Raw genomic sequence first — 20,238 nt, 5'->3', positions numbered from 1 at the left:
ATTCATCTAAGTACAAGAACTGGGAAAATTAATGTTATTTTTAGTAACAGATTTGGGATTATGACTATAAACTTAAAATTATGTGATTTTAACTGAATATTATGTTTTGAAAAGATGATACCATTCATCCTGCTAACACACACACTGCCCTGGGATATAACTTGATAAACATGCCCCAGTAGGCCTCTGTATTTTCCATTCTTCATTGAAATTCATAGATTTAAATAAGTAAACTCAGTGGTTGTATACCTGTTTCTTGTTTGGGGCTATACAGCTGGAACTTGCAATGAAAACAATCCTCCATGGTCTATTATTCAAATGTTAATGAAAATTAGATAACAAACCTTAAAAAGAGAAAGCAAACACTGAACTGACTGAAGAACTGCTTTCTTAAAACCATAATTTGGGTAACTCCACAGAATATAAAAATCCATATTTGAGAGTTCTAAGGCCTGGCTATAAACTTTATTTTCGGCTTTCAGCTTCCATCACTTCTATAAGTCAGACAAAATTTACATTTCCTGACTAATTTACAACGTTATTGTGAGGAAGAAATACCATAATTATGTGTAAGTACTTTATAAACTAAAACAGGAATCAAACATAATAGTACGTTACACTCCTACATTTGTTTTCAAGAGAACTTCACTGAATCATTCACTAATCCTAGGATAATTCACCTTTTGTCTGGATTCGAGGATTGAGGCTTTGATGGAAAGCTGGTTCCATAAAACACATGAGGAAAATGGACATAGTGGGTTGTGACCTCGAAAATGGACATAGCGTGTTAAGTTTGCTCCTACTTGTAAGTCTGTATTCCCAGATGACATCTAAAGTTTGAGAATTAACTCCTAGTTGTGGTATGTTGCTTTTGTTGTCTGATGCCTTTGAAGCACACTGATCTAATGCGTACTTACTTTAGATTCAGATCTCAAGAAGAAGCTCTAGGCCTTGCTTAGGCATCCAAATTATAGGTACCACTCATCCAGTTCCCTGTCCTATATACCTTTATCTAGTTAATAATAACAAAAGACTATTTATAACAGTGCACGTCCTTTATAACTGAAACTGCAGTAAGTTTAATTTTCAGTACATGACATATTTTCATGCATTTGCTTTATCCCTGTACAATACTAAGAATCTTTAACATACATGTCATAGGTTTTCTTTACTAACATTGCAGTCCTTTACTAATGAGTAAACAGTTCTAAAACATGAATTCATAATTACATTGTCATTTATTTCAATCCTGTGGCACATACTGAATATAATAGGCTTGAAAAACACTTTGATATTTCCTTTGTAGAACACTAAATGCTACCATTGATTTCTATAAATTAAATTTACTAGGAAAACCCACAGTTTAAAAAAAGTACACAAGAATAAGCTAGCTAATCACAATCAAATGAATGAATTCAAAATAGTATAAAGTCAGGAACAGTTTATCTTCATGGTAAACATTCACTTTATGCAAATCCCACTTGGCTTCATTTAATTAAAAAGCTGAAAAAGAAAGAAAATTATTATGTGCTGAACATAAGGAAAATACAGTATGCTTTTTATTCCATTCTAAATTAGCACATGTAAATGTAACATTAAAATGTCATAATTGTATTCAGCTAATTGTAATTTTTACATCAGGGCAATTTTTCTGAACTAGTGCCTTTAACCAGATCAGGCTTAGGGTGGGAACAGGGTCAGGTGAGAGATGATGCTGAAAACTTGAATTTGTGGTTTAAATTTACATAAACATTCTTCTCACTGCTGGCTGGAGCAATAGTTAAATCAGCATTTAAAATGGTAATGTAGAAGAAATACAAGGGAATGGACTGAAACAAACATGTGAAGTGGGTCATTTGAATGTCCTAAAAATATTTTTTCTCTAAATGTATAATGTAATCACTTGGTCTTTTGTTAATATAATTTACAATTTCATCATATTGAACAACCAAAAAGAGTATACATAAATCATAAAACTTCTGATGAAACATCAGCAGAGATACTTGTACATATAAAAGATAACTATTTTTTTAAACTTCCCTAAGCAAAGCTTTATGAAACAAAATTTAATTTTGTAAGATGGTAAATCAATTTAAATAACATTTATGAAGTTTTTGTTTATATCTGTATCTTTCTGCTACCATGTGGCATGTTCTTTTTGAGTCTTGACAACACAAGACAAATTTGCAAGGCAACCAGAGACAAACCAATTTTTAATTAAATATGAAAGCAAAAATGAAATCAATAGTTCCTGTAGTTAAAAACAAAAAACAAAAAACAACAACAATAACAAAAAACATGTAGCTGGAAAAATGTCCAAAGTTGGTAAGTTTTATTATCTGGATGTTTAAATCATAATATCCTAGGCATAAATTGTTTTGTCTTTCTGAACCTCGGTTTCCTCATTAGTGAAAAGAACGTTTGTTTTGGATGATTCCCAAAGTTCTTTTCGGTGCTAATATTTTAGGATTCTGGTGAACTATGTGCAAAAATAAATACATATTTTAAAATACAACACTTTAGTATAAAACATGAAATATATATAATATATATTTAAATTATATAATATACAGTGTATATTATATAGCATCAATTAAAATGTAAATAACGTCATAGCACAGTACAAACCAGAAAAATTACTCTTCTTAGCTGTTTCTGAGAAATTGTTAAATTAGAAGATAAAAATGATATGATGCTATCAGGACGCAATGAGACATCACCTCTACTTTCAAGATAATAAGTAATGAATAAAGCGTACTATAAAGGTGACCATCTCCATGAAGAAGAACGTCAGCAGTAAACCTCGTCAGGGTCTTAAGCTGTAGTTGCTGTTCAATCCACATAATCCTTAAAAACACTTCTGGTAAAGCAGATAGATGTGCCAGCTGTAGATTAATTGTGGCATTATGTTTTGAAAAGATAGCATTCATCCTGCTAGCGCACGCAAGCTATCATCAGCTTGCTCTGAAGATGAAGCTAACTGAAGAACGAGGGTTAATGAAAAAAGAAACCTTAATCATAAAATAAACTGATACTTAAAAGTAAGGATTTGTAGCTTTTTGTTGTTTAGTTTTTAAAGGATCTGCAATTTTCGAGTTATGGAGCACTAAAGATAATATTTATTATTGCTAATGATATTACCCCTGTGAAAGCAAAAATACTAATTTGATCTGTAATGGTAATTTTATACCTTTTAACTTTTTAGGAGTTTTATGATACTTAAGTATAATCAGAGTAAAAGGATCTCTGTGAGTACTTTATTAATATAATCTTTAGTTATGCTGTTTTTTTCATTTTATGGTTTTCAAAACTGAAATAGTAATTTTAAGCTGTTATAACAATCAGTTGTTTATATCATGAAATGACAAGTATATATTTAATCTGAAACTGATTAATTGTCCTACAATAGAGGATACATCTAACAAGTAGAGTACTTTCTATGGTTTTATTTTCAAAGCTATCATTTTCATTTTAAAATGTTATAAAAATGTCTTTATTTGTACAAGACACTGGAAACACTTGAAGCACAAAAATGTCAAAAATGTTTGGCTGGTTCAGACGTTTCTGAGAAAAGTATGGACTGCTGTTCTCTAATCAGTATTTTAGGTTTCATTTTATTTTCGTTATATAAACAATGTCCAAGGTATGTTCCAGTATGAATGTTTTATATTGATTATTATCACTCGAGGAATTAGTCTCTCATTTCTAATCAAGATCGGACATGTATTTTTTCCCTTTTCACATTTATCTGTCTAATAATTTTGCTGCATAATCTAACAGTGTAATAGTTCTTACAGATTTATGGTTCAGCAGTGCTTAGATATTGTTTTTTCTAATAATGTTTATCACAAAAATGTATAAATACCTTTGTATCATACTTTTTAAAAAAACCGTCAAGAATACTGAAAACTGAATGTATTCTCCTTATGTGTGCTTTTCAGTTTTGCGGTCTGCTTCCAGAGTGAGTGAGAAGCAGCCTTGGGTACCACCATCAACTTCTGTATGGAGTCCGCTCCACTCTCAGTCATGAATGAATCGCACTGTAGTTATTCACAGTAGTAGTCAGCATGTGCATAGCACTAATTGCTGTGACTGGCTTATTTGCTTATTCTGAAGTGAATATATGCATGGTCAACTGTAACTCAGGTAGTATAGAAAATGGAAGCTAGTTGGCAAGAGTAGCAAGTTGCACACAAGGGATAAGATAGAAGGCTAGGAGTAGCACAAATGTGACCCCAGAAGCTCCCACTTCCCCTAGCCTAAGGGAAGCAACCATTCCTTTCTAGTCTGTGTCACTTTATTGTTGCTTAAAGTCCATCAGGGATGCACAAAGAAGGAATGGGATGACAACTTCAAACCATTTCTCTCTTTAAGGCTGGCTCTCTCCTCAACACTCCCTCATGGTAGAAAACCACGATTTAGATGAATATATTGTCTTTGATGTGCTGAGGAGTCATATTCCATAGGTTTATTAGCAAGTTTATTACTTGAAATTCAAAATATTTTTCTAGAGAAACATGCAAGTGTTAGCTATTTTCTTAAACTCGGGGCCCCCAGAAGTCTGTTTCAATCAGCATTTAACAACTATTGTGTACTAGAATTCTGTGCATAGAAGCGTGTTGCAGAAAATGAAATGATTGAAAGTCATGGCCCTTGTGTTTCTTTTAGCTAAAGGAGAGAAAGACCTGGGTATGATTAAGTATGATACAGTGACATGTTCGATATGATGATGGTGTTACAAGAATTGAAAAAGCAAAACTCTGAGAACAAGTAAGATAAAGGGACAGCAGCGTAGACCACAGAAGCTGGATGGGGACAGGTATCAAAGTACGAGAACATACTCAGTGTTGTGTTCAGCATGGCGAGGCCATGAGTTAGCACATTTTCTGTAAAGAGCCAGAAGGTAAATATTTTAAACTTTGGTGGGCCACGGGTCTTTGCTGAAACCACTGAACTGAGCTGTTGTACAAAAGCAGCCACAGACAACACCACATAAAACACACCTGGCTGCGTTTCAATGGAACTTTATTCATAGGCACTGAAATTTCATAATTTTCATGTCACAAAATATTCTTTGTTGACTTCCCACCCCCCGATGTTTTAAAACTGTAGAAGCCATTCTTAGTTTGTAGGATAAACTAACACAGACAGCAGTTACTGAGTCTTGTATTAAACCAGAGGGTGTACTGAAGGATATACCATAAAAAGCTGAATGGCATGAAACTTAAAATAGTTGTGGCAATTCATACAATGGTATTACTATATAGCTGGTAAAATCATATATACTGTAGAATGTAGTTAACTGCATTGGAATATGCTCATGATGTATAAAAGAAAAATAAGCAGCTTACAAAATATGTACAGGCTAAACTGATGATAGTTGATGACCTGAGTGTTGGGATTTACAAATATATTTTCTTCATCTATCTGTATCTTCTAGAAGGAACATGTATTAGCTTTCCCCTCCTCCTTTTTATTAGCTATTAAGGCATTTTAATGAAGAAGCAACATAATCAGTGCGTATCTTAAAACAATTCTGACACTACCGTACAATAACTGATGGATTATGGGGGATAATGACTAGACAGACATTGGGAGACAATTTAGGAGGCTCGGTGATAGTCAGAAAAAGATACAACGTACTTAAGACAGCAACTGTGGGAAGAGAAAAGTAATGTAGACCAAATAACACAAAGCAGGATGAGGATGTGGGATGAGCACAAAATGACTCCAAGATTTCCATCTTGCATGACTGTGAGAATGACAGTGTCAGGGAAAATGGGGAAAAGGAATGGAGAAACAGATCTGGAGGCAGATAATGATTTTTGAACGTATTGAGGTGAACTGTTAATGTGGTATCCAGGTCTGGTTCTAGAACTCAGGACAAAGGTCAGGAATTGATAATGTATATTCAGGATTCAGAAATAATCTCAAAGAAAAAAGGAAGGTGTAAGAAAGTCATGTTACAAAATCCAGGGTAGAAACTTGCCAAGAGGGGCTTGTCAACTAAAATGCTAGAAAGGTCACATTAAGAGAACTTTGGATTTGGTCACTGGTGGTTACTGGAGACTGAGGATATATCAAAAGCTTGTTTGTTGCTTTTCCCTTTCTGTGAAATATCTGAACAGGTAGCAAATAATGGCTTGCTGTTTGTTTTGGTTTTTTTTTTATTTATGTTGAATTAATGACTCCATCTGTTTCTCATATTTGGAAAAACCAGAATGTACACAGTGTTCCGGAACAAATGTACTGTGTCCAAGTGGGAGTTGGTTAGATTCTCGTATCTTCAGCTCGACAGAATTTTTCGGGGCACTGCTCTTCCTGTTCTCAAACTGGGGAGGAAGTCAGGGAGACCCGGTGGTTACACAATGTCATCTGTCTCACAGAAATCACTTATGTGGGTAAGGGGCAGTTGCTCAGATTTCATTTGGTATCCAAAAAAGTGCAAAGGGGAAAAAAGGTTTGGGTTGTTCACCAAACAGACAAGCCAGTGGGTGAATTTTCATTCCTATCCATTGACCTTGTGGATATTGCAACTCACTGAGTTATTCCTTTTAATCTTTACATTCACATGTGTTCTATGAGAATGCTAGAGAGAAGGACATTGTAGCCCTTAGCTAGAATTCTTTAGCTGAAAGTCTTGGGGCTCTCTTCTCTGTAACACAAGATTACTAAACCCAGAAAAGTCTTCGAGTCTGAAACACATGGTCTTCCAAAAAGGCCTGAAGAAATCTAGGCCTGGCCGGGCGTGGTGGCTCACGCCTGTAATCCTCCTGCCCTGCTTTCAGTGGGTTGCTGAATGGTATGGAGTTTCTGCCAGAGTAAGAAAGCTGTATTACCACAATGGAACTAAGTCTCTAGAGCTGCTTTTGATGTGTGTTAGCCTAGACCGTTGGTTTTCTGGGCTTGAGGGGGTGGGATGTGTAGTGTCGGATCCAAAAACTGGACTGTGAATTTTCTGCAAAAAATTACCGTAAATTTATATTTTATATATGTGTGTGTGTGTGTGTGTGTGTATATATATATATGAACCTACTATCTGTTTCTGAATTTAGCAAATGTTGATTTTAAAGTATTCAGTAAGTTAACTGTTTGGAACACTCGTATTTTTTATTAACCTTGAATATTAAGACTTACATTATTTGTTAATGGGAAAAAAGATTTGGCTACATTTTTCTTAGGCAGAATTAAACATATTTGTTGACTGCCTTTTTCCCCTAAGTGATAACAAACAGAAGTTAAGAAAGTATATTTGTTGGGAGTGGAAGGATTGCATCTGTCAAATGATTAACTTCACGTGTCAGTCTTTTGGTAGAAATTTTTATCTGAGGACTTTTTCCTAGAGCAGATAAACATAATAATGTAAGACTGGAATATGGACTCTCACAGTTAAAAGTTAAGTTATCTTACATTTGTAAAACAGTAATTTACTATAACTTGTCTTATGAGATAAATGTTATAGTCTCTATATTTGAAAATGAGGAAAACTGAGGCTCAGAGAAGATTAAAAGACTTGCCTGAGGTTATAGAGTTTTTAAGTGCCATGGTCCAAATCACATCTTCTCACTCAAAGTCCAGATCACTTTCCAATACACCACAATGAAATACAACAATATGGAAAAAATAATCCTTAAGATTGAATTTCCATTTGTACAATATTATTACAAGATTTAGCACTACATTCTTTATCTAGATAAGACAGGGGATAGACAATGGTGCCTTTACAGAATGCCAGCTTATCTCTTAATCATCTCTAAATCCTTGGACCTTTATAAGTCATTCTACAAAGCTAGGACTCAGTATGAGAAAGGTTAATACCAGTGAAATTCTCATCAATGATGTGTACTATGGGCTGATCATCACACCATTTAGATATTATTGTTCTATTTGTACAGCTTAAGGTTGTTAAGATGTACAAATGAATGCAATATTGCTATACACTCTACATTCTGGAATTTTTGTCTTGCCGTGCTTGTTCATTATCATACTTTCTTCAAAATTGTTATGAATGCCTTTTATTTTTAGCTGTTATTCTGTACATTTCCTTACTGAGTACCATTCCATTTTTGTTCATCTCAAGGTAACCAAGGACATTAGGAACTATCAGTTTTGTTTTAAGACAATGGAAGGCACTTTGTGTCCACTATAAGCTTAATTTATATATTCTGTTTTTCACTTGATATCACCCAGCTCAGAATTGGAACGGCAATACCTCTTTTTTAAAAAGATTTTTTAGAGACAGGGTCTCACTCTGTGGCACAGGCTGGAGTGTAGTGGCACACTCATAGCTCACTTGCAGCCTCAAACTCCTGGGCTCGAGCGATCTTTCCACCTCAGTTTACCCAGCAGCTGGGACTACAAGCATGTGCCACCATGCCAGGCTAATTTAAAAAATTTTTTTGTAGAGACTCATCTTGCTGTGTTGCTCAGACTGGTCTCAAATTCTTGGCCTCAGGCAATCCTCCTGCCTCAGCCTCCCAAAGTGCTAGGCATGAGGCCTGAGGTACCACTCCCAGCCATGATAGTTACTTTTAGAGCTCAAGTTTGGGGAAAAACTAATTTTTCCACACACCTTCAGCTATGAAGAACAACCTGACAACTCCAGGGGGTGTCATCTCATATGAACTGTATCTTCTGGAGCTGGGGCAAGACAGTAATCTTCACTCTATTTCTATTTTAATGGTTCCGATTGCATTTAATGGAAGTAGACAAGGAATAAAGTTTTCAAGTAAACAGATTCAACTAACAAGTATATGATGAGCACCTACTATGTGCATAGCACTTTGGAGATATATAAAAGGTATTTATCAAAGACACAAATACCTTATAATCTAGAAGAAAAAAGACAAACACATGAAACAACTGTAAATGAATACTTAATGAAAAACATAATGCAATAAAGTACGACTGAATAGTCAATTGCTGACATGGCTAGTACAGTTGAAGAGGAGGTAGGTGAAAGTGAGTACTTTTTAATTGAGAACCCATTACATTTCAGGGACTACAAATGGATTATATAATTTATCCCCATAAAATTCTGAGGTAGGTTTTATCATACCAAGTTTACAGATCAAGAAACAGGCTTAACCAAGTTCAATATAGATAGATAGAGAAGTAACTAGAGCTGCAGAAAAATGAGACTTGCAAGTTAAGTAACTAACTTTAAGACCCAAAGTTAAGAGGAACCAAAATTCAAACCTAGATTTGTCTAAATGCAGAGCTAGAGCTCTAGCTAATACACAGAATGAAACCCCAACCTTGAACTCGGGACCTCTCCTAATTACTGTTATTTTTCTGTTAGATTATACTACCTGCCTAAGACAGAGTCTAATGAAGAGTTAGGAAGCAAAGTGACAGAATTACTAGAAATGTCTCATGTTATTTTCCTAACAGAGAAAACAGACTTGATGTACCTTAGATGTTACTACAGACATCTTCTAAAGGAAACTTTTGTGAACACAGAGTGCCAGTGAAAAATATTGATAAGGTAGTTAACCATATGTGAAGAATATGATGTCCTTGCTAGCACTTTGCTCTTCTTAGAAAATGGGGCAAGCACCAAAGTTCATGTAATATATAAAATGAATTCAGTGCTACTACTGAAGTAATATTTCCTCCTTTCTGAACTATGGCTCAGATGGTAATTAGATCAAATTCATAGTAACCCTCCTATTTCACTGACAGCTTCAAGAGACTCAGGAGCCCGATTACATTCATCAAAAATAAGACAAAACTACTTAATCTTTAGCATAAAGAAAAACTTTATAGCAAAAGATTAAATAAAAATGAATTTAAATAATTAGTACTATGTACCAGGCAATGTGCTAAGTGATTTGCAAGCATTCTCTCATGGAATGTTTGTAATAGTTGAACGACATATGACAAATCATCTCCATTTATAAATGAGAACTTAGGTTGACAAAAGTTAACCTGCCCAAGGTCACACAGTCAGTAACCAGCACACTGGGGATTCCAATCGGGAAAGTTTGTATATTAAATTTAGAAGACAATCTGAGAGAATTTAGTAATGGCATGAAACAGATTCATGCTGTAAAGTGTTAATGGTAAACTTTAGGGAAGATTTAAGAATATAGGATAAATATTTTAAAAAGTAGATATTTATCCCTTTAGCAGGTACATGTATCAGCAAAGAAAACAGCAATTTTGAAAGTACTATGAAGTACTGAAAAAATATGAAGGGCATAGATGTTTAAGGTTTTATAAGGCTCAAGATTAAAATAAAAATGAATAAACAGAACAGCATCACTTCATACAGAAGAAATTAAGGACTGTATTTTAAATAAAATTAAAAATTGTGAGGACAGAATGTTAAAAAATTAGTTCAAAGACAATTATGATCATGGTTCTGTACATAAAGATAATTATGGATATAGTCCTGTGTATCAGTGCCACAACAGTTTATAATTTAGAAAAATTCAAAATGAAGACATTGAGGGCTAAAAGGCGGATGCATAACACCCAAGCAACTACTTTGGCATTGGAGGCTAAAGGCCATTACGAAAGGTGATTTTCTTTAAAAAAAAAAAAAAAAGTAGAAGGTGTTATGTTCAAATGTGCATTTTCACTGAAGGGTAACTCAAGTGTCTTATCCCAAGTACAGGTATGATCTAAAGTAGGAAGCTTCCCAAGAGTTACTGTGAAGAACAACGTGCATCTGTATTAGTAATTGATCTCTGCAACATGTATTCCTGTTAAAACTGGGAAAGTCAAGGATACAGTCTTGGTTGAGAAACTATTTTTCTCCTCTTGTCAGCCTACTTCAATGTATTTCTGTCTTGGATGGCTGGAGTGGTTCAGGTCTGGGTTCCTAGGGTTTACGATTTACTGTTTTACAGTCTAATGCTCTTAGAAAATGGACATCTACAAATGTTTTTGCAGAAGTACCAAAGGCCAGGAAATACCTTCTGGAATATGTGTTGTGGATTTTCCTCTTCCTAGAATACTTCTTTCCTGCATCTCCTCCTCTCATTTTCTACAAACTGCCTTTATCTGATGTGAGCAGTTTTTAAAACATATAATGCTGGTGCCACAGGTAAATGCTTCCAGGAATACAAAAATATTTTTGAACAATGTGGTACTATGTTAATCACAGGATAATTCTATGGGAAAAGGTCTTTCTGTTCTTTATCAGCATCTCACCTTTCAACTAGTATCAGAATTATTTCTTCTTCTCCTTCATTTGTTCCCTCTTTGACACTTGCTTTTGCCATCACCTTTGCTCTTTCTTTAGTTAACTAATTGAATAGATATATATTTGCTTTCCCTGTACTGTCACGTTTTTGTAATTTGGCTCAGGGTGTACCCAAATCTCTGGTATATACTCTCTGCAGTCTTTTAGTAACATTTGTTTTTGCTGTTTGTCAGGCAATTATCATAATCATTCACAAGAGAATGGATAAAACAACTGAGAAGGAAACGAAAGCTTATTTAAAAGGAAAATAATGCCATGGAATAAAACGATGACTCAAAGTAAAATATATTATTACTAATTTGACTTTAGCATATATACATGTGCTAGACTAACAAAAGGGATTAAAACTTTTTAAATGGAAAACTTGTTTTTGTTCATAATTCTCCCCGTCCACTGTATTTTGTTGGTTTGGAAGGATACTGTAAATGTCATGAAGGGAAAAATTATACTATGTAAACCTGAGAGCAAAATAATTCAAATATGAATGATCATAAGAAGGGTTATCTATGAGCACCTGAGAGCAAAATAATTCAAATATGAATGATCGTAAGAAGGGTTATCTATGAGCACCATAAGGATTTATGGAAGTTTGCTAAACAATTTCCCAGTATTTCAATAGAATGTAGAAAATAGATAAATGACAGTTTTCAAAAGAGCTGAAGGGACATAGTAGAAGGCTTTAATGTGCTCTGGGAAGCTATAATTACAGGGATTATTTAAATTGGACAGTACAATAGTTCGATAACTAAGTCATGAAATTCATAAGAACAAGCTCAGATATGATCTGAGGATACATGAAGAGAGAGAGTATTATAAAGATTAAAAAATATAAAAAGGGCATCACATCTATGTAAACTATAGCAGCTTTCACTAGTAAATAATAAGATATAAAAATTACTTAAATTTGTTTAATAAGTAGATTTTGTCAGTGTCCCTTAGTTTTTCTGTAGATTTCCTTTTGAGTAAAATCGTCATCTCTCGAACTAATTCAAGAGGCCAAAGTAAGTTATTATCTTGGTGCTGAACATTTATCTAATTGTCAACATTTTTCTTAGAGGCTTTGGCTATCACATTATTGATGTCATTATACATTTGACCTCATGCTATTTTCAACTTTGATTCTGGGATAATTTTCCACTTACATGAATATACAAATCATGTTTTTCTACACAAAATATGGCATAGGAGAGACATGTGAGCTAAGAGTCAGATTTTCTGCTTCTGTCTTTACTGTCTTTAAATAGAGACACTCTCTTGGTCGCATCTGTAAAATGAATAATAACGATATGATCTCTATGATCCTGTGCAGTACTAAAATCCCAGAACACTATGATGTTCCAGAAAAAAATAATCCCAAAAACTCACCTGGAAAAATTATTCGTTTTGCAAATTTCTAGAATCTGAATTAGAGAACTGTTGTAAAATTCACCCAGATTGCTTAGGAATATTTCCTTTTGTGTATATATCTTCCTTTTCATATAGTTCTTTGTCTAATTAATGCATTTTAAGCCAGAAACATGTTCACTATTTAGTATACTCATAATCCTCAAAAGATACCATGAATATATTTCTCTTCCCATTTCTCTGTATACAAATTATGACTTTCTGTCCATGAAATATCTTGAGCCCCTCTTCTTTGTCTAAATGCTTTGTTGAATTTTAGCCTACTTCAAGCCTTTTTCTGGAGCCTTCCTTTCTCAAACCCACAGTGATCTTTCTCAATTATTTCCATACAACAGATCTGCCACTTAGCTTTCGACACTTTACACTGTTATTCCCTGGTTCATGGTTGTATGTACTTTCTCCAAACAGATGACTTCACAGTAAACATCATGGCATGTCTATAAAGCATTTGTTTAACAACTCAAATTTAAAACTGAGAGGCAATTGGGAAATCCTTTATCACTTAGTTCCCTAAGACAGGCTCATAAAATGGTTATATCAGATTCACCTGGGTAACTATTCACCTGATTCTTAAAACCCACACTTGCAGATTCTGACTCAGTTGCACATGGTATAGGAATAAGAAGCCACAGAGTTTTGAGAACCATCTCTTAGGATCAAAGATCTATCTTGAACACCTTTTTCCCAAATACATGAGCTGAATTAAATACTACTCTGTTCACATATTTGGTGTTTTTCTTTCATAGGTGTTTGTCATTGTATTTGGCTTCTGTTGGATGTGCTTAGAAAACAGAAAATTAATGTAATTCATAATGTAATTCATTGGGCTCTTTGAATAGCTCCAACAAAAGGTGGTAAAGGAGACACCTTCAAGGACTCCAGAGGATAGACTATGGCATAGGAGGTAGACTGGGGTGAAAGTTCTACTTACATCAGATGCCCAATACTGGGGAGTGAAAAACTTAGCCAATCATTCCCTTCCTCTTAGAAAAGAAAATGCACAAAATCATGTCGAGAGAGTGAGAACCGGTAGCATAGGTGGGAGTCTAAGGGACAGAGAAGGCTCTAATCAGCTGAACAGAATGGTATACAGACATTACTCAGTAATAATAGTGGAAGAATTGGAGCAAGAGATTAGTCACTGAGTTACTTCTGAAGCAATGGATTTCTGTTGTTGAATGACCTATTTTCTGAACCTTTTCCAACATCTGTGAGATCTAGCTATGTGGCAAGTACATTTTTAATTGTCTTCCTTGCTTCTCCGTATCTCTCTCCGATAAACCTCCCATTATCTAACATACTCCGATTGCCTTTTGGCTTCTTGAATCTAAAATTGCCTAACAGAGCAACCAAACTATTTAGCTTGTCTAGGTCAATCTGGTAAATCCACACAATAGCACAGCAAATGATGGAGCACTCTGAAGAGCTGTTACAGCAGTCAGAGGCCTGCCTGCCATTTCTCCACACAGCATGGCACACTGTTTAGCACACCTGGTGTCCCAAGCTTCTTTGATAGGCTCTCTTCTGATTCTGTTTCTTGGCAGCTCCTTGTTAGGGTTTTCATCTAAACTATGTCAAATTTCACAGTCACACACCACTGTAAGGCATAATTTCCATCTCTGACTTCTTACAAGAGTTTCATCTATATTTCTAGCATTATGAGGCCTGCTGAAGGCAAATCCATCTCCTGTTAGGTTGATGGGGAGCTGACAGGAGTGTGGGATTGGTTACATAAGAAGAATGTTCAAATGACACATTTACACAGAAATAATGTAAGTGGCATATATGCTGGTTCAGATGTGCTTACTATTCCTATCTATGGAGAGGCCAAGGATATGTATTTTGAAAAGCTCCCCAGGTAATTTCTATGTCCAACCTCAGTTAAAAAACAGCCACAAAACCCCAGAGCACTGGAGAGTTATTACACTAAATGACAACTACTACTTGAAAAAAAAAGTACAAACTTAAACTCTTCATATCGTAACAAAAATAGTACTGTCAAATGCAACATTATAAAAAAATGAGTAAAATATTTTTTCTGCACTTTTCCTAGTTATATTACTGTGTCAGATAATAATCTAGATAGGGAATGATATTTTGGTATCATTACATGCTCTGATATATGAGGAAAGTTAGAATTTGCCCTTTACCCTTCCCTACTTCCTGTCAACTAATTAGGGCTTAAGAATCTCACAGTATCACTTACTGTATAGTTTATCTTTTCATAGAAAGATATATATTTCCTTTGAAACTAAGTACTAGAGATGAAAATGGATTAATTTTCAAGTGTTTTTGGCATCATAGATAAAATAGAGTATTTCTATTTTTGTTACTTTACATCTTTCATTATAGAACACATGTCAAACTAAGTACCAATCATACAGAAACATGATTCTCAATCCTAGAGCAGGGTGAAAGAAAAAAGAAAACTTCATCTTTCTTGGGTATTACTTAATCTTAGATTTGATTATTTCACATTATCAACACCAAAATTGGCTGGCTATCTAAAGTCAAGAATAAAATGAAAAATCTTAAGACTCTGCTTGCCTCTCTCGTAACTCTTGCTGTCCTCAGAACTGGTATTTTTAAAAATTTACATGGCAAGCAGGGTGTCAGGAAATCTGATACCCATATTTCTTCCATTCCCTTAGTATATTTATTTTTAATGGCTATGGGAAGAAGAGAATTGGAAACGTACCTCTGGCCATCTATGAAAATAGAGGGGGTGGGGCTGAAGACTCATATTCTTGTGTTATAATCCCATGGTTAGATCTCCCTTTTATGGGATTAGTTTTCTCCCTGATAATGCTATATATTGTTACTATGATCTGTGTAGAAATGTTCTAAAAATGTCCACTGTTCACAGGCAGGAGAAATGTAGGCTTTGAGAGGCTTTTATTTTCTATCAACATATCACTGGTTCTATTACCTAAACAGAATCTTCAAAACCTCTGAAAAACGAAATACTGAGCTTTTACTCATTAGAGAGATGAGCTAAGCTAAAAGAAGGACTGCCTAGAGAAAGAGAAAATGAAAGTTATTTAAGAAAACTTGGAGGAAAAAGCTCAAGAATGAATACAGGCCTAATTCATAAAGTGAACAACTGTAATCTGGCACATCTACTACAGTGTGCTTTAGCGAAAGTATAGTTTGGTAATAATAATGTGGTCTTTGAATTTTCAATATCTTTCCACCTCCAATTATGACAATTTGTAGAAAATTTTACGAGATACTCATTATGATTTATAATGACCAGAGATTATTTTATCACTTAATTTTTCCCTTTCATGTTGGCTCTTATTTTGAAAAGTGAAAATTTTGTAGAATTCCAAAGATAATACAAAGTTTATTAGACAATGAACAGTGAATTATATGAGAAAACCATCTTGCGAATGAAGTCAAAATCATGACAAACTAAGGGAAGATAAAATTTTGAAGTCATCAAAATGAGCTTCAACCTCATTTGTTATATAAAAATATGTATGTCTAAAAATAAACTATATGCTGTCAGGGAACAAGAAGTATGTCGTATATCTCCTTTGTGTACTTTACTATGCTGAACACATGGCAGGTGCTCAAACACTTGCTTAACTGAATTTAAAAGTTACACAACAACTTTATATTCATCCTTAATTATCTATTAACCACTGAAATTCTGTTCTATTAGTTAAAAAATTCATGTTAGTATAAAGATATTACCTATAAGGATAGCCGTGGTACTTGGAACGAAATATTGAAAGTAGAAAACTGAAGAAGAAGACCACCAGGCCCAATCCCACTAGGCAAATTACTAGAAATAGACAGAAAATACCATTAGTGTCTAAAAATATGCAAATGAAACCCCAATTGTTTATATTTTTAAATGCATTCAATTACAGTATACTTACATTTAATAGTTCATGGCACATACAGGTACAACAAACCAGATTATCCACAATACAATGTGTTCAATATTTTCCACATTCTTCTCAATGAAAATGTACTATTTGGGGTATGAAAACAACAAAATTGACTGATCTAAGTCTTCTGGAGGTTTTCTTCTCGTATAGAGTTCTTACAAGTACTAACATGCCCCAGAGTGATCAAAACAAACCATGTTATAAACCACAAACAAGATTATTGGCTCTTGCATTATTAAGCATTGGCTATATTAGCAGGAACATTTGCATTGTTAAAATGCTTAATATAATTTTAATCTTTTCAGATGCTAGGCAGTAACTTTAGGTATTCGTTAGTATCGCCTCAGTGAGAGCATGTTATAGAAAGCAAGGAATAAAAGCTTGGAGAGAGAAAATACGGTCTAAGTGAGAACCAGAGGGGAGGAAACTCCCTCCATGGCAGGTAATAGTGTCAAAATGTTGTCTGTCTTACAAACAAACTGAGGGCACATGTTAAAGTCAAATGTGCTGTGGTCTAGGTTTTCAATATTCCTCTGTCCCAGGAAAGCTAACAATAGGAAAAGTACTTTATTTTCTCATTTCCTTTTTATTATGATTGAGAAGATTTTACTGTAAAGCAGATGAATAATAAAATATGTTTCTTTTGCACATATATTTTGGATATTTAATTAAATAAGATTCATTGCAATTATTAGTACAATCTAAACATGCTTATAAAATTTAAATACTTAAATATGTTCTGTAAGTAGAAATTAGTGTTAATCTCAAGAAATATCTAAACATCTTTTAAGAACAAATATTTGCACAATACACCTTTTATTTCAGAGAATTCTAAACAAATATTTGAAATTATTTGTAAAATAAAAAAGATTTTAAAAGATTAAAAACACTAAAGCAGAATAAGGAAAATCAAACAGATCTATATGATTCTATAAGGAACTATGATTTTAAAAATTTTTTCCAATATATAAATGAAACCAAGTTTAACTGCAATTCTGGCAATCATGGAGTACACAAGGTACAGCTTTGTCAAAATATGGTCTGCAAATGTGTCTGTTTTTATGCAACTCTGCAGGAATATCTTCTAAGTTTTCAATATGAATTGTGAAACATCACAAGCATTTAATAGCATCCAAGTGTAGCCTCTGACATTTCATTTCAGACAACACTCATGCAGCTGAACTTCAAATGAATATTGGGAGAAAATAAAGCAAAAAATGAGTTTGTGAATATCATAAAATAAGTTTTTGAAAATTATAGAATATCCCCATATGACAGACACCAGGACCCAGATACAGCATAACAACTTTGCGTAGAACAATCTTACTAAACCCATCATGAATTACAAAATGATTTACTCTATACTTTCCCAAATCTGGCATTTTATCGAACACTTCTTTCTTTTCCTTCCATCTCCTTTTTTATTTTTCAAAAGAAGAATAAAGCACTCTTTTCATTCCCTTTGCTCCTTTTTAGTAGCTCCCCTGGGTTGTGCTCTATGGGAAATGAGGCTCGAAATATGTGATCAAGTAAGACAGAAGAAAATTACTTGATCCTATGCAGTGGAACAAAATAATGCTACTCAAGTACTTGTATATGGCAAGGGAGAGGAACTGAGGGTAGTGAGGGGTTAGTAACTATTAAAGGAACCATGGCAGTCACATGAGATACTCCACCTTTGGAAAGAAAATGCTGTGGTGAGGCAGACGCATTCTGACCTGGGAAACACTAATCATAGTAGTTGTGCCACATCAAAAACAAAAATCACATCAAAAAGGAGTAATTTAAAAGTTTTAAAATGTTTTCCAGCTCACGCTCATACACACACATAACATGAATAAACCATTTAGGGGTGGGTGGGAGCTGGAGTTAAAGAAACATCTACAAAGAGGGAAGTTGGAAATGGTGATTTAATAAATTCAGTATCATATTATTTAATAAATGTTCTAAGATTTAAAAATTTACTACACATTTCTTACTATTATTTACCTTAAGACAGGATATACAACAAACACATAATTAAGAGGATGTCCTCCACATAGACCCATGGAACAGAATAGAAAACCCAGAAATAAAGCTGCACATTCACAACCATCCAATCTTCAACAAAGCTGACAAAAACAAGCAATGGGGAAAGGACTCCCTATTCAAAAAATGTTGCTGGGATAACTGGCTAGCCATATGCACAAGAATGAAACTTGGCCCCTACCATTCACCATATATATGAAAATTAACTCAAATGTAAGACCTAAAACTTTAAAAATCCTAGAATAAAACCTAGGAAATGCCCTTCTCAACATTGGCTCGAGCAAAGAATTTTTTTTACTAAGTCTCCAAAAGCAGTTGCAAATAATAGTTGGCAAGTGGGACTGATTAATGAGCCTCAGCAAAACAAGAAGACAGAGTAAACAGACAACCTACAGAATGGGAGAAAATTTTTGGTAGCTATGCATCTGACAAACATCTAGTATCCAGAATCTACAGGGAACTTAAATCCATGAGCAAAAAACCACCCCATTAAAAAGCAGAAAAAGGACATGAACAGGTATTTCTTAAAAGACATACAGGTGGCCAGTAACCATATGAAAAAATGTTCATTATCACTATTCAGCAGAGAAATGCAAATCAAAACCACAATGAGATACCATCTCACACCAGTCAGAACGGCTATGATTAAAAAGTCAAAAAGCAGATACCGGTGAGGTTGTAGGGAAAAGGGAATGCTTCTGTACTGTTGGCGGGAATGTAAATTAGAGCAGCTACTGTGGAAAGCAGTTTCGAGATTTCTCAAAAAACTTAACGTAGTGCTACCATTGGCCCAGCAATCCCCTTACAGGGTTTACACCCAAAGGAAAATAAATCATTCCACCAAAAAGGCACATGAACTCTTATGTTTACTGCAGCCCTATGCACAATAGCAAAAAAAAAAAAAAAAAAATGGAATCAACCTACGTCGATTCCATGGTGCATATATACCACATCCATGATGGACTAGATAAAGAAGATGTGGTATATATGCACCACGGAATACTATGCAGGCATAAAGAACAAAATCATGTCCTTTACATCAACATGAATGCAACTGGAGGCTATCATCCTAAGTGAATTAACACAGAAACAGAAAACCAAATACCACATGTTCTCACTGGAAAGTGGGAGCTAAACATTGCATACATATGAGCATAAAGATGAGAACAGACACGACTAGAGTGGGGATGGAGGGAGGCGCGTGTAGGTTGAAAAATCACCTGTTGCATTCTACGCTCATTATTGGGTGATGGGATCCGTACTTAAACTTCAGTATCATCCAAAATACCCATGGAACAAACCTGTACATATACTCCCAAATCTAAAATAAAAGTTGAAATTATTAAAAAAAAATAGTATGTCCTCATAGGGATAATGTCAATCCTCAGGACATGATGTTTATTCAAAAGATACATAAATAAAATTATATTCAACATGATAATGTGCTCATTTCTTTTGTAGTTTCTTTAATAGATACCATAGGAAAAGAGGGCAGTCTAAACTGTGTATTACATCAAAAACATTTCAACCCCTAAGACTTTTAAGTATTTAGAAAGCACTATGATTTGTTTATACACATGTCACCCTAGCTAAAAACCCACGAAGTCCGGATTTCTATTTTAAATTTCCTAATAAATACTCTTTCAGATACCTATGCTGCTCATACATAAATTTTGGGTTTTAAAAAGTTCAGAA

At 34.4% G+C, this 20,238-nt stretch overlaps 1 protein-coding gene across 5 annotated transcripts in view; it reads right to left on the bottom strand.

Annotated features, from left to right (window-relative positions):
• Positions 1 to 435: 435 nt before the first annotated feature.
• The window catches only part of TUSC3 (tumor suppressor candidate 3), a 207,297-nt gene continuing 187,494 nt past the window's right edge, over positions 436 to 20,238 (bottom strand). For 2 of the 5 annotated variants that reach the window (XM_003902455.3, XM_017961787.2), the window contains exons 9-11: positions 16,316 to 16,406; positions 7,518 to 7,582; positions 436 to 1,503 (exon numbers count right to left, since the gene is read on the bottom strand). In XM_003902455.3, the coding sequence (XP_003902504.1) occupies positions 7,564 to 7,582; positions 16,316 to 16,406 (110 nt within the window). In that variant the 3' untranslated portion in view covers positions 436 to 1,503; positions 7,518 to 7,563. Of the gene's footprint in view, positions 1,504 to 7,517; positions 7,583 to 12,457; positions 13,663 to 16,315; positions 16,407 to 16,503; positions 16,599 to 20,238 lie in introns of those variants that run through there. The other 3 variants (XM_017961788.2, XM_017961786.3, XR_001905363.1) reach the window with 3 other exon arrangements.

This window comes from Papio anubis, chromosome 8 (genome assembly GCF_008728515.1).
Source record: "Papio anubis isolate 15944 chromosome 8, Panubis1.0, whole genome shotgun sequence".
NCBI lineage: Eukaryota > Metazoa > Chordata > Mammalia > Primates > Cercopithecidae > Papio > Papio anubis.
Note: the sequence above shows the minus strand (reverse complement) of the source record. Positions and strands in the feature narration are given on the sequence as shown.